The following is a 23487-nucleotide window of genomic DNA, read 5'->3' as shown; positions in this document are numbered from 1 at the left end:
ACCTTTCAAAAGAAATGGAAAAGCATAAAGGATGGTTGAACCCTACTCAACCACCAATAGGGTTCAAACTGGAATTGAAGGACATGCAAAAGAGATGAGAAAATTGTGAAGGTTATATAACAAAATTTTTTGGATGGGACTTTCATGTATATGCAGTTCCAGCAGAAAATTTGGAATCACTTTTTGCCAGAATGATCATTTACCAGGATTATAAACCTCATTAAAATTGACGAAGCTTGTAACTAGACCTTACAACAAAACTCTGTTAGGCTGAAGAAGCAGTCATGTAGTATTTCGTCATCACCAGTTGAATTTGATTCTTCTTCATGTTACATTCTTATATTGCAGTAAAACAAATGGCTAGAAGTACCAATCAGGGATTCTGCTAACTTACAACAAGCTAAATCACAAATCAAGCAAGAATATCATCCGAAATAGCCAATACAAAGATCTTTTTTTTTTTGGTCAAGATCCATAACATGCAGATGGAAATGTCCGTCCCTCCACTCGCTGCTCCGAACTAGCCTCTCATTTATAGATGCTCAGCGTTGTTGTCAATGACCCCTGGCGCTTCAATTGAAGTAGGGATTTAACCACCCTGCCTGGACTAGTTATTAGACCATCTTGCTGGTTCGCATAAGATTTTTTATTTTTATGACCATCAACCTAATCATCTCTCTGCATCTGGCCATGCCCTAGCCATGAAATGCCTCAACCCATTATATGAAAGACTCCAGCCTCATTAATACAAGCTCATTGCATATGATGGCAACTGAGTGCAAGAATTCTGTCATCAGCACTTCAGTGCAGTCTTTGACAACATATGGAATGCTGTTGCTACATATGAAGTGAGGCTTTTTAGCAGCACAGGAGAGCTCCGTCTTCCATGTTGCCATGCCCCCCAGCAAAAGAATTAGCTCTGCCATCATGCAAATTGATAGCAGATGAAGAATCTTTGTACGGTGCCTGCTCTTGAAGCGAGGCCATTGAAGTGAGAGGCTGTTGGATGTAGGAAAGAGATGGACAACATGCCAAGTCAGTTGAAGAAGTACGGCGAGTCCAGGACATCTAGATTGAAATCTCCTCGCTCAAACTTAATGTAGGAAAAGATTGCTGACAGCTCTCAAGTAACTGCAAGGAAGTATCAACATGTGTTACAGACAATTGTTGAGAGAGAGAGAGAGAGAGAGAGAGATTTCATTGATAAAAAAAAAAAACATGTTTCTAAGATAATCTTGTTAGAATAAAATAATGATATAACAAACTGAAGACCATCATCAGATTGATAGATCATCTTCCGGAGAAAAACATTGTGAGTTATAAGTTCCAACACGGCATTAACAAATAAAAGAAGCATCAGATTTTGGTATGTCTTCATTTGAAACAAACATTGTCAATCACTTCACAGTTCAGGATGTTTGAATTTTATCAGTTGATTAGATATGGGAAATTAATACATTTTCAAGTATGGGTGTTTCATAGAGTTCCACAAGCTTTTCCCAAAGAATCCCACTCATCAGATCAACGTCGCACGCATGTGTCCACTATGAATCATGGACTCCTGCAACATTAGAAGAATATTGAGATACAAATAGATTTATATCACATAACACAATATGAGATGATGTACAATCACCCAAAGTTAAGCAACCTACAAAATTTAATCCTGCTCTTTTGCATGGAACTGCAGTCATCATTATACTGAAACCATCAAGGGAGTGGACAAAGTTTGGAGGAAAAGTTGTTTCTTCCGCTTTACCATGACCTAGGAATAAAACAAATAGGTTTAGGGATTAAAACTTTTACATTGCAATGGAATTCTTCATATTCAGATTTACAACTTCAGTTTTCGGGAAGAAATGGTCAAAAACGAAACCTTGTCAGTTTCCAGTTGTAAGGTCAAACTTGAAGAGAAGTTTTAATCTATGAAAGCAACTAAACAAGCAATTGTCAGTTTCAGAGAGACTAAAACATCGGATGATGCCTACTTGGTTTCAACCGAAAACAAACAAAATAAAGAGAATAGGTTTAAGAAACATTTACAAGATGCCTTCCCAATTTGCAGTAAGGTTGAACTACTGAAGTCCAAGAGGGGTAGTCCGCCTTACGGAATGGTTTTCTGAAGCAATAATCTGGTCGATATAGAGAAAAATTGAAAGCAGTGCCATATCATGAAAATGGAAATTAGTTATTCTTCATGATGCACAATGGATAGGGAAAATTGCAAACGAAAAAAAAAGAAAGAAAGTGATGTCAGCACTTTTCATTGAATGCATGTGGACATTACTATGCACAATAATAAAATTATTTTACATTTAAGGGTCGAAACCTCTTGTAATTTTATGTATCGGGCTATTGCCCCTTGTAGTACAACTTATTTGCAGCCCATCCAACATATGCTCCCAAGAGTCATGGTGTAAACCTTGACTGAATTTCCTAGGTCATAGAAACAACTTCATCGAGTTCCCATGGAAGATCATCGCAATGGTTATTGATCTCCATCTTAGCTATATGACCATCTCAGCAAAGAATTGAAGATAGTATGCCATCAGCTTAGCATCACTAAGTATTTGGATCATGGCCAATTCTTAACAACTAGCCATTTGAGAAATCGTCCACTCTAGGCAGTGGAAGATGACCCTGGCCTGTCTAGTTAAGGTAGTCTGCACCAAAAACTTGTCCTAGAAGAGCTTTTTGCGCGCGCGCGCGCGCGCCCACACACACACACACACACACACACACACACACACACACACATATATATATATATGTATGCCCTTGCACAAAAGGCTTATTCACAAACAGGGATTTGAAATCAACCTGATAATCATTGCTAATGGTTGATGCACACAACAAATGAAGAAGCTTTTATTTTAGGTTTACATCTATCTGGCTTCATTTACTGTTAACTGCTTTGATCCAAACCTTTCCTCTTCAAAGACCAAAGTTTTCATCTCAGCTGAGATAAGACATACAAAGACCTTATATGTCATTGATTCAACTCGTGTCTTTTCCCAGATGTTTTCCTCTAATTATACATAATTCAGCTCTAAAATCAATTGCAAGTCTATTTACTTTCTCTATACCTGTATTCAAGGATACAAAAAGATCATGTGACAGATTTTTTTTGTGATCCTTTCGTGGGCATTTTTGTCATTTAGGTTACATTATGCACTGATGGAAATGCATACCTTTGCACAATCCCCAAGCCAGCTCATGATCCTACGTGCAGCCTGAAACATCTCCCTGATCCTTTTGTGGGCATATTTATCGTTTAGCTTACATTATGCACAGATGGAAATGCATACCTTTGCAGAGTCCCCAAGCCAGCTCATGATGCTACATGCAGCCTGAAACATCTCCCCAAGTGTAATTAATGTAGTCTGTTCAAATGGTTAAAGATTTTCCAGTTGAACTACAGATTCGAATATGAAAATTATGTATCTCATACAACAAACTTCAACTATTAGAAAGAAAACAAGGACTGAAAAATGGAAATGTAATGTCCCCTTGCCTGCATAGCACGATGCACCGAATAGCTCTGTGTCATCTGCAATAACACCCCGTTGATTTAATCTTCTTTTTATTTGCTCATGGCCACCAACATAAGTGACACCATATACAGATGTAATGACAGTCTGCATCACCAACTTTCTGTCCACCTACAATCCATTGATATCAACAATTAAAAAGAAAAGTTAATAGTACTTTGAATTGGCTGTTGAAATGAGGAGAGATATAGGAGGCATTCCAGGTTTCCATATTGATTTGAACAGATAATCAGATGCAGATTGAACATAATTTATATGTAGGATTTTGGGATCATGCTGTCGTGAACAGCATAGACTACCTTACTGATGACTGGATATGCTATCTAGGTCATGCAAGTATGAAGTGTCATATCAAAGGTGTCACTAAAAAGGCACTTATTAATAAGACGTAAATTCTCGTCACCATCTGACTGAAAGAGACAGGGTCACCTTTTTCTAGCAACAAAAACAATGGTTCAATCAACCAGATCATGAATATCCTGAAGAATTCTTTACCATAAGGAAAAAGATGCAAGATAAAAGATTAACTGAATAATTAAAAGTCTAGCACGAAAGGCATTTAGGTCTGTAGCTGGGTCTTTCTGTGCATCTCTTCATATAATTTCAAGTACTCTGTATTAAAAATTTATAATAAAATTAGTTCAGCAATCTTCAGAAAAACATACGATGCTGCCACAGTTAAAATTGTACCACATATAACAATGAATGCCATTTTTATTGAATTAGCTTCGGATGATTAGAAGATTCCTAGTACGTGTCTACACAAGTGATTAACCAGCTAAATAAACCATCTATAACATTCAATTGAAATAGCACTAGTAAAATCCCTTAAACGTGAACTGAAATAATAAGGATTTTACTATTGATTTTGCAGCTAAAATGAAAGCAAGAGAAAGTTGATACTGAATCTGCACTTCCATGTCCATTCTTTACAGTCAAGTTTCCATAGAAAACTCCAGGTGACACATGAAGAACGTCTTTTAAACTGTGAATGAAAGGACTTGGGAGATACCAGAGAATGCAGCTAAAACTTTTGTATTTAACATGATATTGCCTATACTAGGCATTACAACAATGCCAATTTAAATCAATGAAATTTCCAGCTTAGAGTTAAGAGGAATGTCTCTTCACATGATCCTTGCATGATGTTAGCCTGCTACAATTTTAATTTCTTTTCTATACTTCTAGTTTTCCTATTCTTTCTCCTATGGTAAGTGGAAAGCAAAACTTCAAGAGAAACTTGCAAGTGCTACCATGCATTGCATATGTAAAACCCACATCTCTGACATCCATATTCATAATGTAATTAGTTTACTGCAGTGCCTAACAATGAAATATTTATCAAGCTTGAAAATTAAGGATTTAAGTGCATTCATATTTATCAAGCTTGAAAATTAAGGATTTAAGTACACTCGTCATCATACACACATAAGCTATGTAGAGTCAGAAGATCACCGACATGGTAACAAGTGCATATTGTACACTAACTTGTGTTGGTGATTTTTTGGTCAATGTTGACCTTAAACATCGAATCTTTTAGCAAGGATTAAATTGTTCATGTTGGCCGGCAAAGGTTGGCACATGGCTGTTGTGCTAAATGCTGATGTTTGTTTGCCAATGGGAACCAAGCACTAACACAGCACGAGACTGCACCAGCACATAGTACTTCAATCTTTTGTATTGTAGTTGATACCCCAATAGTATGTGAAGACAAAGCAACGACATCCAATAAGTAAATCTGCAATGTTCATAATACACTAGTACTATTTAATAGGAAGAAAATTCAGAGTAGAGTACAGCAATGTAAATAAGAAATCAGTTATTGGACCTCTAAAGTTGAAATTTTAGATTCAAAATTCTTGGACATAGAATCTCCAAGGGTCAAAGAATTTGAACTGCCCGTACACTTTGACAATAGTATGATTTTTTTTTGTGTGTGTGTGTTTTGGGGGGGGGGGGGGGGGGGGGGGGGGGGGTGTGGAGGGAATGAAGTTTAACATAGACCTTGTTGTCACAATCTTGATAAGTCTCTCTTGACCATAGCTCCTGCGGTTGTAGGGTTGGAGGAGGGTCAAATATATGCAGCCTTACCCGTGCATGTTGAAAGACTCTTTCTGTGTTATGAACCAATTATCTCTAGGTCATAATAAAGCAACCTTACCATTATGCCAAGGCTCATGCTCTGATTTTCCAAACCATATAAGCTCATAAAATGCGAACCATGACTTCTGAAAGAATTTAGCTATACTATAACAACGCAGGACCTCACCCAAAAAAAGCTAGCCGGAAGGTATTTTTTCTGCATAAGTACCCAAGATCTCTCTGACGAATAACCAATGTGGAACTAAACACACGCCCACGCGAAACCTCACATACTCCTCCCATTTAAGCCCTAACATCCTCGTCAGGCTAAGGATCCAAATCCATTCAAATCTAAATACAAGCACCACAACCAGCCCATAGTCAGCCTCAATGAGCCGGTACTACAGTGTCCCTTAGTCCACATGGGTCAGGGGTCGGGTCCGCTTTGATACTATTTGTAACAATTTAGAATCTCACCTAAAAAGGCTAATCCGAAGGTATTTTTTGGGTTCCTTATTCATGTATAAGTACCTAAGATCTCTCGGTGAATAACAAATGTGGGATTAAACACACGCCCGTGTCCATGATTCATTGCACACTATGTGTCAGTTATGATCATGCAACACCACTACTTAAGAGGGCCCAATTGCAAACAGTCAAGATTTACCACTGAATTTGCCAACTTAGAACTTCAAATGAACAAGTCAGGACTACATCCCGTGTCCAATTTACTGGAAGCACCAACATTGGCATGTAAGGAATAACCTTGTTCTTGCCTGTTAAAAAGCAACTTCTTTTAAGGCCCATTTCAAAATAAACTTTGACATAGAACCAAATGTATACTATTTAAAAGTCACAAGACCAACAAATCATAAAACGTACTCACAGTTCTATCTAGCCCTTGACGGACTAGCGGATCGCATTCAATAACCCCATATCGCCTGCTAAGTTTTCTGTCAAGTGATGCATTGTTATCAAGATATATAGCACTCTCAGTTGCCTGATGGTCAGACTTCTTACTGCTGTTCCTTCGTGACAGTTCTGAGAGAGTGCCTGAATGCAGGTTGAATATCAGGTGGACCATCTGCTAACTGATTAACAGGAGTTTGTAATTAAGCTGTCTCCATTAACAGCTCAATCAAGTGACTCCAACCTAAATATGAAAATTGAAAAAAAAGAAAAAATGGGGAAGGAAAAGGGGGAGAAGTCTATCATATGTAACAACAAAAGATAAAACTAGAGTAATTGGTACTGGGCAAGGGAAACACAAACCTTGACCTAAGCATCTTGGCCCCATGGCTTAGAGTCATCTTGTCCCTTCGCTATCTTCCTTACCGGGTGCACCTTTTACTTTTTCATCAAATTTGTAACCTTCTTCTGTACAAACTCCTGCTCTTTGGTTAAAGTAGCACCTTCCATATCTCCATTCTTCTTATCCTTATCAGTCTTTTTTCTTGTCTTCTCCAGAAACCTCTGAATCCTAACCTGATTCAAGCCAGAAATATAGCTTTAAACACTTACATGACAAACTGAGGTTGCAGATTATATAAATGTGCAAGATGACACCAGAAATGTGTGACAAACAACTGCTTGAATGACAAATAGGAACATAAGATAAATTGCAGCACATCAAGTAAGATGGTAATATCAAGACCATGGCAAAACATAACGAATTACCATGAAAAAAATGAAAGGATTACAGTGAAATCAAGATAGAATAAAGTGACACAGTTCAGCAATCAAAATCATGCTGCTAAAGCCCAGAATCTTGATAGAAGTAAGCAATTGCAAGCATGATTACTGCAAGGAATTATATGAACTTGCAAAATTCTATCAGTTGCTATAACCACCAAAAATACCAAGATCCCCAGTCACCTTACAAAACACAAAATGGTATGATGTGCAAATAACCAAATCAAGTGCTGTAACAAAAGGTACATCTAGATTCTTCACTGGCCCTCAAGTTCCAAAATTTGCCAGCCAATACTGATATATTCTAGCTCCATATCAAGAGCAGGTACAATCATTAATAAATAAAATCTGCAAGATCTCGAATGTGAATAATTATGATAGTTTACCTAGCTCTGTATATGAATGGATGATATGCGCTAAAATTTAGTAAAATTTTTGATAGAAAGGGTATCTGTAAAGCACACTTTGCAATCTATTGGTTCCTTGGATCCACTATCTCCTCATAAAGGCATAACTTGATAGACCTTTAGTCCTTGAATTCCCATATGCAACCAAATAATGGAAAACTAGCTACAAGCCCATAACTTTCTTAGTATGAGTTATTTTCTTCAAATATATTGCAATAGGTGCAAAAAAATTGCTAGAAGTACAATCAAGGGGTCTGACTAGTAGTGAGTTTGACATTTAGTTTTCTGCTGAGCATGCCGGAGGTAAGGAAAAGAAGCGAAGACAACCATAAGAAACGGAAGAAGCCAAAAAAAAAACAAAAAAAGAATGAATGAAAGCAGCAGAGGGTAACTCCAAGTGTTAATTGTAGGAGCAGAAGAAGGGAAAAACATGAAATGTTTTAGGAAGCCATAACAAATCAAGAATGACCTCAAGCTGTGTCAGAAGATAATTGTGTATATACAAAAAATATGGTCATACTTCTTCAAAATTTCTCGCTGTCAAAGCCACTAGGAGTGGTGTCAAACATTATGCGTGTGGCCAAGTCAATTTTTAGGTGGCACGGCATGCTTTTCTTCATTCTATGGTTGGATATATCCAAGTACCCATAGGACACTATTAAAGGTCCATGCTGGAGATTTCACAATTTACCACTTTGTCTTCTCTGTGCCTATATAATTTTTCATTTCTTTTCGACCTTTGGAGTAATTTGCATTATCTGGTATTTTGTCAGGTTCAAGCATAAAAATCTTTTAACTTCATGCAATCAACAAGCAGCTTCAAGCAGACTTCTATGTTGAACAAACCAAAGACTCGCAACTACCAAGCAAAAAGTATTTGCATTAAAGCATAAGATAAGCTAAAGTCTTAAATATGATAGATGGTCATCCTTCATGGCAATCCATCATCACCAAGTCCTCCTGAAGGTACCTCTGCTATGAGGGTTGATTCTTAAAATGTCTATTTCTTCTAACATAGCATAGGCAAGTCCATAAATCATGATTCTCCTGAAAAGAAATTCCACATATGAATCCTAAACTTGTTGAAGATTTCTTGTATTCACACTCAACCCTTTAGTAGAAGTTAAGACTGTCGTCGTACAGTTGAAAATGCACATGATGAGATCCCTAACTCATGCTTATGATCAGGACGCTGTAACGTTCTCCATGTCATCCTTACACCAGCTACTGATGACATTCAACAGAGTGGACAGCAGTATAGTAGAAAGAAAACAAATGATTAGTCTTAAAGTGAGAAGGTTTATAAAGCTTGAAGTCCCCAAGTCCTATGGGAAGGCGTACCTGCAATATCTTGTCAGGTAGCATCACATACATGAGGTACAAAATAATCAATTCATCACCACAAAATCCATACATGTTAGCCTAGATGCAATAACTGAGGTCATGGGATTCTTATATAGGAGACAGCCAGAATGCGTTACATGAGTTGAGATCCATTTGAAATCAATTGCTTGAAACACAAAAAATGTAATAGCTATGCAAATTCTAATGTTCTACTTGTTAAGTAAACAAATACCACACCTTGTATAATGCATGAATTTTATAACCCTATAATCAATTCATAAAGATAAACCAAACCTAAATTTATTATTATAAAGGGGAACAGAAAACAGATATCATGCCCAATAGTGTGAGGACCCATACGGGTGTGTGTTTAGCTCTATATCGATTATTCACCGGAGAGATTTTATGTACGGACTAAGGAACCCAAGAAATACCTTCCGGTTAGCCTTTTTATATGAGGTTCTGTGTTGATAGAAATAGTATCATAGTGGCCCAGCTCAGCCTATGTGGATTAGGGGATACTATAGTACGGATTCATAGACACTAACCATGGACCGATCGTGGTGCTTGTGATTAGATTTAAATGGATATGTTAGATCCTTAGCTTGACGAGGATGTCAAGGCTTAAACGAGGGAAGTATATGAAGATCGTGCAAACGTTTGTTTAGTCCCATATCGATTATTCGCCGAGGAGATCTGCAGAATTTATAAAGGCTAGCCACGGGCCGATCATGGTGTTTGTGATTAGATTTGAATGGATATAGATTCTTAGTCTGATAAGGATGTTAAGACTTAAATAGAAAGAGTATATGAGGACCCGTGTAGGTGTGTGTTTATTCTTATATCGATTAATTGTCGGAGAGATTTTGAATTCTTAGGACTAAACATACGCCCACACGGGTCTTCAAACTATTTGCCATTTTGGGTAAGGTCTAGGGTTGTTAGAAATAGCCTCACCAAGTTGGCAAGCAGCCTGGACCACATGAATGCTTCCATCTCCACTGCCTGTCATCAGGAGAATCATCAGCTTGTGCGTAGTAATCACTGCCATGCTCCTGCTCTGCGGCAATCTGGTCCTAAGAACAAAGATTTCACGTACGGCAAGTTCAGGGCAAGCTTCTGCTCAAACATGCCCATCAATAACTCCTCGTACTCCTTCACCGCCTGCTCCCAGGCCTCAGTCTCTCTCTTTATCTGCCTCCACCAAAGCATCGCATACTTGCCTGAACCCATTCCGCACGCCATCCTCGGCTTCTCCAACTGTGGTATTGGTGGAACCTCTTTAAGATTGCCGCATATCTTACTGCCTTCGCTCTCCTCGATTTTGCTGATATCCTCCAGCATTTCTTGAATTTCTTCTATTGAAGAAGTGTCTTCATCCACGTCGGTGGAAGAAACAGCCGGAAACGCTAGCAAAGAACCTGGAATCGCGACAAATCCGCCCAATTGTGGAGTTGGGATACCTGAGGAAGGACGACGAGTCTCCGTTAAGGCAAAGCCCCCTGTCGAAGAACCGATGACTGAAGGGTGTTCCGATGTTCAAGATTCTACGTTTCTCGCAAGAAATTGGATCTTGAGCGTCACCAAGAAACTTGGAGATGGAGGGCAGGGCGGGGAGTGATGACGGCTGGTCGGCGAAGCTCAGGTTTCGCAAGGAATACGATGCATTTCTTGCAAGATTTCCATATGGTATTGGAGCATATCAGATTCGAAATCACCGGCACTCTTCTGGGACTGTAAAAAGAGAGCTGATTTAGGGGTTGCGAGGATGAGGGAGGCGTTGCAACACATCAAACTGTGGATTTCGTAGGGCGAGAAGGGGAGAAAAAGAGAGTGCGGCGATGGAGAAAAGGATGGAGACAGGAGTTCATGTGATCAAAGAAAGGAAGAGAGCCTAAGAAACGAGAGAGAAAGAGAGACGCGAGAGATGAGAGACGAGAGACGAGAGAGAGAGAGAGAAGGGGATGGCGGGGGACGACTCTTTTCTACCGTTTATTTGCTGGAGTTTTGGGGAAGAATAGATTTTAAAACGGGAAATTAATTTCCCATCCCTCCAAATATTCCACTGTAACGGGAGGTCCTGTCGACCAAAGCTAAAACTTTAAAACTGTAACAGGAGGCAACCTGAACATTTTAAAATTCTTATATTAAAAAATAATTTTCTGTGTTGTTGCAGTAATACCCGCTGTTGTGGGCATAAAAGCTCCGAATTTAGTTCCACATTGACTAGATAGCAAAAAGGTTTGTTTTTTAAATGAATGAGAGTTACCTCTTTCTCTTTAGAAGAACTTTTTGCAAGGCAAAACCGTGCGTTGGGAAGAGAAGGGTATAGCGGAGAAGTCAATTTCGGGATCAAGGGCTCTCAATAAAAGCACCATTAATGAGGTCAGAGGGTACCCCCAAATCCTGAAGTTCAGTCTTCACCGGTCTTAGACAGTGAAAGCGACTGCTTCTCCTCTGCTTTGAAGGGGGTTTCATAGTTTCTTCCCAACGCACGATTTTGCCCCGCAAAAGGCGCCTCTAAAAAGAAAGAAGTAACTCCCCCTTTATTTAAGGAACAGATCTCTCCGCTATCTAGTCGATGTAGGACTAAGTTCGGACTCTTTATTCCCACAACACCCGTCAACCTGCTAGTTTAGGGCTACAGCTTGCCTCCAGTGCCGACATTACACAGTAAGTTATTGAGAATATTTATCTGATATAATTTTTTTTTGTATTTTTTAGTGGAGACGAAAATTGACATAGATGAACCATGGGCTGCAAAATATCTGCCACCATATGAGCTGCACATTAAGGTCTCTTCCAGTCGAAGGATCTTTTGTTCCCTTCATATATTGGCACCGTCATCTTTATTGTACCTTTCGATCCCATCTCTGCTTCAAACTTGATTTGCTTCAGAGATTATTCCATTTCATCATCAGATTCAGCAAGCATTCGAATTGTTAAAATTATAATGATTTGCTGCAATAATCTTATCTTTTTTTTGATGTTTTGATTTGTAATATATATATATATATATATATATATATATATATATATATATATATATATATATATATATATATATATATATATATATATATATATATAACAAAATATTATGCTTCATTATTTATGTGCGTGATTTTTGTAAATTAGAATTTCTAAAATCGAGGTTTTTTTATCCGCTTGTTTCATTCAAAATGTAGGGTTTTTTTTTTAACACTAAATTTTTCTCCCCATTTTCTTTGGGAGAAAGGAAAGAAAGGGGGGATCGGAGCGTTCGGGGCTAACGGATCCGTGGGAGTGTCCTACTTGCACCCGACAGAACCAGGCCCAAAGTGAAACTCGGTCTGACCAGGTTGGCTGAGTTGGGTTTGCAGTAAATACCAGTTTGGCATTCGTGGACAAATTGCAACCCGGTCTGACCAGCTCGGCTGAGTTGGGTTCGGAGCAACCTGGTCTTGCACTTCCCAATTGCTGATCTGAAGTTTAGACATTTGTTGGGAGGCCTGATGGGCTGAGCTATACCAACCCACCAACTTTTTTTTTTTTTTTTTGGGGGGGGGGGGGGGGGGGGGGGGGGGGGGGGGGGTGCATAATTATTAAAATATCCATCTTTGATTTTGCCTGTTGATATTGGCACTTATGTGACTACAACCAATGTGTGATGGCGAAATGGATGGGAGCTCACAAAGATTACATCAACGCTTAGTATCTCTCTAATTCATTTTGGGTTACACTATGTCCAGGTTCTTTAACAATCGTCATCTTGCAATACATGGATGGTCGTTGGTCGTGATTGCAGAACCAGACCATCAAATTTGTTCCCGAACTTGAGAGGATCTGATTTTTTTTTTTTCCAATTCTACAATCTTATGATATAATGGCAAATCTCTCTCCTTACCTAGATCTTTGTACAATCATTATATCAGGCTTTAATTTTGCATTAGAAAATACTTTAGAGCACACATTTTGTGCATATAGAAGCTCATCACATCCGCAATCACACCGATCCCCTTCTAATCATGTCGCAAGAGAATTATTCATGTGCACATAATGGGAGGTGCTTGAAAACTATGCTACTCCGATCATATTCTGAAGAGTTGCATTAATGTTTTTGTTTAGATACCTATCATACAATCCATCAGTCATCTATAGATACAACCAACTGGGAAGGGCAACCTCGATGTTTAGACCATCTAAAATTGAGGTTCCCAGTTCTTATGTCTTTACAAATCTTGAGATGGACGTACCTACATGGACTCCCTACTTTCACTCACCATAAGCTGGTTGTTCAGCTCAAAGAGCATGCCATCCATTCAAAATTAGATATGGTGCAGATTTCGATGTAACGAAGAATAAAAGATCTTGAATCTAAACTAAATCACAAGCCATTCCTCCTGCTTCTTGCATTACATGCCATGTGCTTGATACTAGCATTGACTAATGAAATTTAAAGAGAAATGTCTAACTGCAATCATGATTAAATGACTTAAAACCAACAAGAAGTAAATAAGGTTCATGATTCAGAACTCATAATGAAGCAGGTCCTGTCATCTCTGTTCCTCATCAACCTCTTTAGAAGTAAGTTCAGGATTACACCAACAAATCAGGAGCTTTAATGCATTAAAATTCAATGAGGTAATCTATTCCTGGTGAGTGGTGATACATGGTGCGGTTAAATTAAACACGACACTGGCACATTGTCAGATATTTTGATTTTGTTTATTACTTAGCAAAAGAAACGCAAGCTTTTGTAAGTAGCAAGAATTTTTGATGACAAAAGGATATTTGTAAAGAAAGTAAATAAGATAGTGATTATTAGGCCGCTAACATTTTCTGTGGCGTATAATATCATTTCTTTAAATGAACACAGCAGTTTACCCTATGCTCGTCAAGTATAAGTTGAGCCTAAATCCAAGCTGTACCGGTTAGCAACCATCTATGAGGCCTCCCCTATGTTTTTGGAGGTTAACTATGAAATTTACTACCTCCGTACATATCAATTGGAGTTCATTTGGCGTTTCTTCAGTACCCTGGATCAGGTAAACAAGCTTGACACAAAAATCTCAACTGCCAGAATGACAATATACATTTAGTAGAAGATGTCCACATTAAATTAAACCTCCTTCCTTCTTAAGATGAAGAAATATGCCTTCATGTGGGACAAGCAACTGAAAACCCCCCTCCCCTTTTTTTTCTTCAAATTAGTACAAGGAGATATGTTTTGCTTCACCAAAGTAAACCACTCGCTCAATTGAACAATCAATGCTACAACATGAACATTGACAAATACTAAAAAACTGACCTTCGTATTCCTCAGCCCCCTGAAGCTGTGACTTTGAAACAGTCGATGTTGCATAACCCGACCGATCTCATCATCCCTCCGAAGCTGCCACCATATGATTACAATAGTTAAGTAAAAAGAAAACAGATGACAGCATAAACCATGTAGTTTAGATATGTGATTATACATAATATATAGCAACAAAATGGGTAAGGAAAAACAAATTTAGTCAGCCTTTTAAGTTTTATCAGACCGGTCAAAGCTCTTCCTTGGCTTCTCAGGCTGGTCCATACTGTTCCTTGCCTTGTCAGGATGATCAGCGGTCTTCTTTGACTTCTCTTTCCTATCAGTACTGACTCTAGACTTATCTCTTCTGTCTGTGCTGTGCCTTGGCTTCTCCCTATTGTCAGTGCTCTGCCTGGATTTCTCGCTCTGATCGGTGCTTTTCCTTGGAAGATCCAAACCATCAGAGCTTGTCTGAGAAGGATCTGCAACACCTGAGCAGCCTGCAGATTTGTTTCTATTAGAAGGTGATTTCTCCATAGCTGTTATGAACTTCTTAAGATGTCTTATGTACTCTGGGTATAGCTCCAAATTGCAGTGGCTCCCTCCCTTGATCCATAGAGGCTCATATTTTTCTTTGCAAAGCTCCGAGAGCCTCTTTCCATGCGACCAATCTACAACCTCATCAGCCATCCCCTAGAACATCAAAATTGATCAATATTCAATAAAGGAGTATCATTATGTCAGAAATTGTAACGGATTTTATCTAATCCTGTAAGTTATCCTAAGAAGCAGCTTAATACTTCACAAGAGTCCTCCTATGTACAGAAAGGCAGACCATAATTCCAGAGAGAGAGAGAGAGAGAGAGTTTTCCCTGCAAAAAGTTCAGTACAGTTTTAAAGCTTTTCTTCCCAAGGTCGTGCATTGTTAGTCACTGAAACAAGAAACTTGAACACACTTTGTCATGAACTGAGAAAGATTCCTTTATTCTCCTCTATGAATGCTTAAATTATATGGTTTTCCTTTCACATATGATTTTCTATTCAACCATCGAACATTTTAGCGACATGAGCCAATGTTTCTGTTATATCAGCACAAGATGCATAGACAGATTACTCAAGAATCATTCTTGTCTTATGTCCATAATGTCGTATCACTAAGTCATATAATAAACAATTCTAAGACGATTCATTATTTGAACTGTTTAATAGACCAGTAATTATTTTCTAAAATTGAATAAAATGACATGGCTAAAAGAAAAGGCAATCAACAAATGCATTGGACACATACAAGAATATCTGACAGAATGAAATACCATCCCCAATGTTGAAAGTTCAGACCTCAGGGTGTCGGCCATAAAAGGGGCCCACACAAACACAGCAAAGAAGAGAATGGTGAGATAAATACACATTAAAATGTGTGAGATACAGGTACATTAGGAGGCACAGATTATAGGTGATGGTACTCAAATTTATGTACAAGGGTCAAGAAAAAGTGGAGGTCAACTTGATGGTCCATTTGGCTATGAAATTATGAACCACCATTTAGTAAGACTCATCCAGTGACATAGATGAAGTGTTCAAAACCAGACACCCTCTCAAATCAACTATGCTGCACTGATGTAGAAAGAAGATGGTTTAAAATGGTATTTGCAGACATAGGAAAGAGTGTTACTTCAAAAACTTCGATCCAAGATTTCAAGTACTGGTGACCATGGGCATTCTAGTCACCAGCCTGGTGGTATGCGCTATGTGGTGCCAGCATGTGACGCACCATGCCCCAGTTATTAAAAAAAATCCTTTTAGATGAAATTATTTAAAAATAAAAAAGGTAAACGGGAGCTGCGCCAGCTCATGTCAGTACAAGTACTATACCAGCTTGCATGGACTGGCACAGCTGACACCTGAAACCACATAATGACATTAAACATAGAGAATACCAATCATTATGCAGAGCTTGATAAGCTAAAAGGAATTATATTTTTGAAAGAGATAGAGAGAGTGTCAAAACTAGCTTTCAACTTTCTAGAAAATTTTCATTTAGCTTTTGTATAAAACAATTAAATTAATAACTATTACAATATCAACAGCCTTAGCCATCTCAATGCAAGTTTTCCACTTCCCGTTCTACATAGATCAGCAATTCCACTGATTTGAGCTAAAATAATGAAATCAAATACTTAAACATGAAGAACTATTTATTGGACTTTACTTTTCAGAAAGCAAAACCAGCGCAGCCAAAAACAAATATACAAGCTCCGCAGCCAGTATTGACAAAAAGCTGTAGAACCTAAATATGGTAGGCTTCAGCAGACATTTTTATGAAAGAAGACCAAAGATGGAATTTGAACTGATACTTACATGAATGACCAACACAGGGCATTTGACCAAAGGAATTTTATCAATGTTCTGCAGACCAAAGGCAAACGCCCATTAGGTATTAGCGTACAGGAAAGAATGTATTCATACGATTAACAGAAATGTAAAGGAACCTTATATATGTCAAACCAGTATGAATGCTTCACAGGGTACATGACCCTCAGGCCAGACAAAATGGGACTATGCAGAACAACTGCTCTAAAATTTGGCAAACGAGTAGCTAATTCCAAGGTTGGGCCACTGCCAACTGATTGGCCATAAAGAATGATGTCTTCCGCATGTGTTCCATAAGTTTCTTCAAGGCATCTATAAGCAGCCTCTATATCCGCATAGGTATTTTGCTCGCCCGGCTACCAGCAGAGAATGGCAAAGATGAAGTTCTCAGTTGTCCTAATAATATCAATGCCAAACAAGGTGACAAAATCAATTCCTACCTTTCCAGACGACCGTCCATATCCAGAATAATCATACCTGCAGAAAAAGATGTATGAATTAAATGAAGCAATAACAAATAGAGATATATAAAGTGATTCAGCAAGACAACAGCCAAAGAAGCTCTGATTCAAAAAGTGTTCATTTCAAGCCTCAGAATCTGATAAATAACATAAAACATGAAAGTCAACATTAATAAATCAAGTGAGCTTGTATGGTAAAAGAAATAGGTGTCTTAAATTATAATTTATATCTCTCAACCTTCATGAAAATTTTGAACATTTTACATTCTTAGTCAATTGCACTCTAAGTTTTAGCTGTCCACGTCTACTTGATTGAGAATGAATAAGGGGAATGAATTTTGAAAGGAGGCACACATATCATTAAATGTTCATAATAATTCTTATGCATTTTTTAATGCATAGAAACAAAATATATGGGGTCTTCAACTATAGTTTATAAACTAAGCCATTCTATTGTGGACAGAGAGTATAAAATGAATGTGCATTTTATACATCTGCCAATGCTGAGTTGATCAATCCACCGAGGATTAAAATGCTGATGCTGGTAGATGTTCCACCAGTCACCAACTGGCACAGCATGATTAGTGCTGTGCCATAACACGCCAAAATAAAAAATTCAAAAGATTTTCATAGCTTTATTTGAAAAAGTATTACAAAAAGAATTAATCAGCATGTTGCTAGCTGCTGGTACTGGCCTGGCACGTAATGCGCCGACCACCATCGACCAGTTTAAGGGCCACCACTAGAAACCTTGACCTAAATGTAGCCCACCTGCATTCTCTTCCTCCCTTAGCCTTTCAAGTTTTGCTTATTGTTTTGCCTTTTATCATTACTGAAACATTTGATGAAAATAAGGGAAATTCAAGTTGGTCAGATTTGATAAATCTTCTATTATAGATTGTTGTATTAGTTCCTATGTGTTGCCTCTAATAAAATATGTTTTGATTTTTTCATTTGATTTTTATTCGATTGAGACTATACATGCTTTACTTTTTTCCTTATCAGGCCATGTGTCCAAATTGCTTTGCTATTATCGAGTTTATAATTCCCTTTTGTAGTGTACCTTGTAAGGTCATCAGCCCACGTGCAGAATTGTATATTTCACAAAAGTAATAGACATTCATGAGTCACCTTTCCTGTTTATTTCTATATGCATCACAGATATTCAAATGTGGCATTTGGAATCCATTAGAATTTCAATATTTAAGACATCTGGCATTGTTCTGTGGAACTGTTTGCACAGAAGTGTTGCTCTACATTTAATGAATGCCCAGTCTGCTTTCAAATGAATCCTATTTACTTCGCCACCAAGGGCTCCAATCTTTTACAAAATGTATTCATTTCTATCATGGTTTCTGAAAATCTAGTGAACAACATAATGAGACTGCAATAAAATATTGTGAAAGCTGCAATGATCGCTTATCAAAAAAAGCTGCAATGATCTGAGAGATGCAACGTCGGCCTTTACATTTGCATGACATTCTTAAGACAGAACCTATATTCTCTTTCTCCTTTTTTTTTCTTTAATAATTGAGGCATGAAATTAGCACAGCAACTTTCGAACAATCAGCAAATTCCATTCAACCACAGTTACTAGATTAAAAACTAAGAATTGAAACAAAACAATATTGAAGATTATAAAAATGTATTTTGCATGACCCTCTCTTATTGGTAGTGGCATAAGAGCAAAACCTTCCAAAAGAGGTAAATACAAAGAGCATAAATATATTTTACAAGAAACATAGTTTTGCCTAATTGAACACATCCAAATTCATGACAATAATGTCAACAGCTACAGATATGGCTTCAAATCTGGTCGGGTCAAAATCAAAAATAAATTGAAAATCATATGTATGTACGCATGTGTGTGTATATGTATATATATTACATGACCCTAACTTTTAGCAATGGTGGCATAAGAGCAAAATCTTCCAAAAGATGATGATGATGATGATCATGATGATGAGAGGTATGCTTTTTCAAGGTGAACCAAATTTGGCCTTAAATCCAATAAGGTCACATTGAAATATAGAGGCTCTGAAGTGAAAGTCCAATCCATTGGTGAGATCTACAACCTTAAACTATTTAAAAACTACAAAGATAGTTTTAGAGATTCTGCCCATGCATTGAGTCATCCTATGCTTGGAGGTGCAAACAGAGCTAGTAAACTAAAATGTAATGTAGGCTACATGAATTAAGAATCGGAACCATTGTTCTTGACATAGGCAACTCAAAATACACTTGATGAATTTCAGCTAGTTTGGATGTTTCTAACCTAAAAACAAACAAAAAAAAATTTTCATCTCAGAAGCATGGTTACTTCAAACCACATGCCATGTCCATATCTGATATATATTAGATGTCGATACTTATCGGATACTTCTCGATCCATGTTAGATACTTATCTAAAGTATCCTATTTTTCAAAATTAGAAAACATTCCAGATACTTCTCAAAAATACTCAAAATACTTCTCCAATACCTCCAAAAATAAGTGGGAGGGCATTTCTTTTCCTTTTTTTTTTGTTTTGATGTTAACCTTTCAATGATGAATAGTTAATTTTGTGGTCTATGATGTTATTATTTAGATACGAAGTATGGATTGAGGTTAGGATTTGAATCATGACTAGATATTGAACAGGTAAACGTTGATACTATCATGAAAAGTACGAACTGCATTACTTCGATAGTGTACCATGTTTTGTGTTTTTTTTTAACATACATACATTTGCGCATATACTTGTCTATCTATGAATGAATGCATGAACATAAAAATGCATATATATGTATATTCATTGATTTATGCTAGCCGTATCATATCCTACTTTTCAAGATTTGTTGTATCAACATATCCGTATCATGTAGCATCCATATCCGATATATGTATCTAAGCTTTATAGTTTTTCATATTATTTAAACTAGGGGTCTCTAAATATAATTTATTTTTGTTTTGTAGGTCATTTAGAGACAATAGATCATATTCAACAACTAGGATTTATATTCTGGAACTCCCATCTTCATATTTCAGCCGACCAGATTTGGCCTCAAATCTGATCAACTTTCCTATAGCATACCTAAGGATGATGATGGCGGTAACGATGGTGGTGGTGGTGATGATGATGATAAAGCTTAACAATCAATAACTTCCAATACAGCATTATACATAGGATAAAAACATACATTGAGAAGGGCAGAATGGAGAGTCATCTTTTTAAGCTCGTTTCCATTTACCATCATTATGCAAAATTGATCAGAGAAATGAAACTTACCCAAATAATAGTGATTCTGATATCATTTCAACACTACTTAAACTGAAGGTGAGACCGCCCAAAACTACGTTACATTTCCCCTCTTGTTTTACATACCCTATAGTTCCGTTCACCCTAACTCTTACTTCCCCTCTTATTTACTCCTTTTTCTCCCACCTTGCACAACATTAAGCTTGCCCTAGAATCATATCATAAAAAGCAACAAATTCATATCTGACAAACCAAATTACCTAATTCATAGCATGGTTCAAGATCGAGTTAATAATTTGTAACCCAAGCTTTTTGAATAAACTATCATCGTTCAATTAGGGTGGAGGACATGATTTGGGTTGCCAGTTAAATGCATTTTAGAAACCACTACATATTATATCGTAACCATATAACAATTTATACTTAAAAATATTAGAACCAATATGGAAAAATAAGTGGGAAGAGCATTTGTAGAAGAGTTATTAGAATGAAAAATTACTAACTCATTTGATAAAAGAGGTTATAGGGAAAATACTGAATAAAGATTCTTAGTTAATTCATTTTATATGGAATGAAATTTCATAACAAGTCTCCATGTGTCAAGGAAAGTTTTTGCTATTTGGGAAAGATAGGGAGGCTATATTGGTAACTATAAAATAATAAAGTTCGAGTCCTTTAGCAAACTTTTCCCGCAAGAAATTGGGTGAGGAGCAAGCAAAAATAGGAAGATTTAAGGAGGTGCATTTCTCTTTCACCCTCTTAAATGCGAGAAGCCTGTCAGCTCACTGGCGCTCATACCTAAATGCTTAGGAAAGTCTACAAGAATCATTCTTCAGACTAAAACTCTAGACATTTTTAGTATGACTTATTAATCACTACATGTTAAATGTGCTGATAATTTATTAAGAACGCTGTCTTTTGTCTATACAAATTTAAGAATAATCATTCAACCGGTAAGGAAACAAGTTTTTTGCAGTGAAGAAATTTAAAACAGCAAGAGCGAGAGATAGAGTAAAACATACCATGTTTTACCTGTAATTCTGAAATCAAAAAATAAAATCTAGGTAAAGACTGATAGTTTAACCTCTCTATAAAAACCCATCTCGGTGATAAATTTACCAACCATGAGAGCAAAACATGCAAGCAGTCAAAAAAAAAAAGCAATCAGAAGTTATAAGTAATCATATCAAACTAAAATATCCTCACTCCATCAAAAACATATCGTCATCAGAACTTCTCAGAACAATGCTCAGAAACAGTCAATGCAGAATCTCGTAACCCATGATTTTTATTATTTCTTGAAACTGGAGTCCAAAAATTCAAACTTAAGAAACCAAGTGGGGCCGCTCGCCTATTTTACCTCAGCAGTGAACAGAAAAGAGATTTCAACTAAAGATCTTTCCCATGGTCATCTTCCTCTAAATAAAGTCAAGACCTTTTCTCCACAAACTAGTGAACAGAACCGTAAATACAACAAATTCCAATTTCTAATTTAGTCCGTTGGATGGTCGGTGCAAGGCCAGAAATTGGAACACATTGATTCCGCTCGTTCCTGTTCTTCGCTTCAGGGCCTGTCCCTCGGTGTGGTCAGCTTTTTTAATTTTTTTTTTTTAAAAAGAATTGTCAATAAAAAGAAGACCTCACCCCATCAGGTTGACATGGAGATGGGCACTGAGCTCAGTAAAGAGCTCGTACATCTGCCCAAGGTCAGCAGCGTTGCCGTGAGAGTAGAGCACGGTGAGTCTCGCCGCGGGGTTGTTGACATACATCGCCACAATCGCCGTTCCCCGCTTTGTCCGCAGCCGCCGGACCTCCACGTTCTCCCGTCGCGGCACCTCCGTCATCTCCAGCCACCCCGCCGCCTCGTCCACCACCACCACCCCGTACGACGGTGGTCTCGGCGGGAAGAACGCGAACTTCGCCGCCACCGCCGACGTCACCCCTCCCATCTCCGCCCAAAAATATCCCCCAAAACCCTACCTTTCTGCTCCTCCCTTCGACCTTGAGCTGATATCAGATCGGGCGGCGGAAACGGCGAGACCGGCGGCGGAGACTCCGATATGACATAGGAGGGTCAAAAGTAGGGCTTTGGATCGGGGAAGAAAAGGAGTACGGCTAGGGTGCAAGGGCTTCGTTTTCCCTCTGGGATCGGAGGGAGTTCGAGTGGAGGAGACGAGAAGGAAGAGAGGGAGAGGGAGAACAAGGGGCATTTATTGCTGATTTTAAAAATTAATAGAATAAGGATTTTGGGGGGGTGGAGGGTAGAAAGCGAGAGGTTCGGGATTTTTTTAAACTAAAAGAGGGTGAGGGAAAATAAGGAAGGAGGGAAGCGTAAACGGGGAAGTTCTCGGTGCTGGTGAGGAGAGAAGCACGTGATTTGGATCTGTAGCTCACGTGCTATCCGGATATCAAGGCGTGGCTTCTCCCTTCTCCAGGTCTGGCTGTGTTCTATTAATTAAATTCGAAGGAAAACGTATTGCAAAGACAGAGAGAATTATTAGATGACAATATAACCAGAATTTGGTATGGAGTGATCACCCTAAATCACCATATTTAGTGATCATCTAGATGATGCGTATTATTGATCCTAAATCACTTCTACCCTTTAAATCAATGGCCAACCCAGTGATGGTATGCCCGTCCTTAAGGTCGGAAATCTGAGATCATTCTAAGGCAGTGATCTTCGGCTGAAAATTAAAGATAAAAATGCTGCTTAATCCTGCAAAAAAATGATATATTAATATACCATTAATATATTATATTAATATTATATATACAATATTATATAGTATTATATTTATGGTAAATTATATTATAATATATTATTAATCATATTATTATTCACTAATAAGTTTAAATTATAGTATGAATGTATTATTGTACTTTATATTTATATAATGAAATATTTAATATATTACTTCCATTTGCCTTATTTTTTCATCAAAATAATTATTAATATTTAAAATAATATATCATAAGTATAAATAAAAATACTACTTCTAGAGGGCCAATCAATATATCTTTATAGGATTAATAAATATATTCTTATGGGATATATTAATAATTA

At 37.6% G+C, this 23487-nt stretch overlaps 2 protein-coding genes and 1 pseudogene across 7 annotated transcripts; all 3 read right to left on the bottom strand.

The window, feature by feature from the left end:
* Positions 1-265: 265 nt before the first annotated feature.
* Positions 266-10171, bottom strand: LOC103712751 (DNA-directed RNA polymerase 2B, chloroplastic/mitochondrial-like). 5 transcript variants are annotated; one of them, XM_088716476.2, is made up of 8 exons: positions 10034-10171; positions 6906-7118; positions 6520-6786; positions 3515-3662; positions 2044-3383; positions 1656-1765; positions 1458-1561; positions 266-1131 (listed from the first exon to the last, which is right to left on the bottom strand). In XM_088716476.2, exons 3-5 carry the CDS (start codon positions 6715-6717, stop codon positions 3340-3342), a joined length of 390 nt encoding a protein of 129 aa, XP_088572602.1. In that variant the 5' UTR covers positions 6718-6786; positions 6906-7118; positions 10034-10171; the 3' UTR covers positions 266-1131; positions 1458-1561; positions 1656-1765; positions 2044-3339. The 5 variants fall into 5 exon arrangements, with proteins under 5 accessions (XP_088572602.1, XP_088572601.1, XP_088572603.1 ...); XM_088716475.2 differs by having other exon boundaries at positions 1656-3383; XM_088716477.2 differs by having other exon boundaries at positions 1656-3383; positions 6520-6686.
* Positions 9981-10778, bottom strand: LOC113463071 (DNA-directed RNA polymerase 1, mitochondrial-like; annotated as a pseudogene).
* Positions 10779-14132: 3354 nt separating this feature from the next.
* LOC103712752 (alpha/beta-Hydrolases superfamily protein) lies at positions 14133-22735 on the bottom strand. 2 transcript variants are annotated; one of them, XR_015975621.2, is made up of 7 exons: positions 22065-22735; positions 17162-17198; positions 16841-17077; positions 16710-16757; positions 14923-15044; positions 14599-14851; positions 14133-14450 (listed from the first exon to the last, which is right to left on the bottom strand). XR_015975621.2 is itself a non-coding variant. In XM_008799370.5 (6 exons), the coding sequence occupies exons 1-6, from the start codon at positions 22367-22369 to the stop codon at positions 14378-14380; spliced, it is 1146 nt and encodes a 381-aa protein (XP_008797592.1). In that variant the 5' UTR covers positions 22370-22735; the 3' UTR covers positions 14133-14377. The 2 variants fall into 2 exon arrangements, 1 of the variants encoding a protein (XP_008797592.1); XM_008799370.5 differs by having other exon boundaries at positions 14599-15044.
* Between the last annotated feature and the right edge of the window lie 752 nt (positions 22736-23487).

This window comes from Phoenix dactylifera, chromosome 2 (assembly GCF_051530095.1).
Source record: "Phoenix dactylifera cultivar Ajwa chromosome 2, Ajwa_hap1_PhDact_Kaust_v1.1, whole genome shotgun sequence".
Lineage (NCBI taxonomy): Eukaryota > Viridiplantae > Streptophyta > Magnoliopsida > Arecales > Arecaceae > Phoenix > Phoenix dactylifera.
This window is presented reverse-complemented; position numbering and strand designations above follow the sequence as displayed.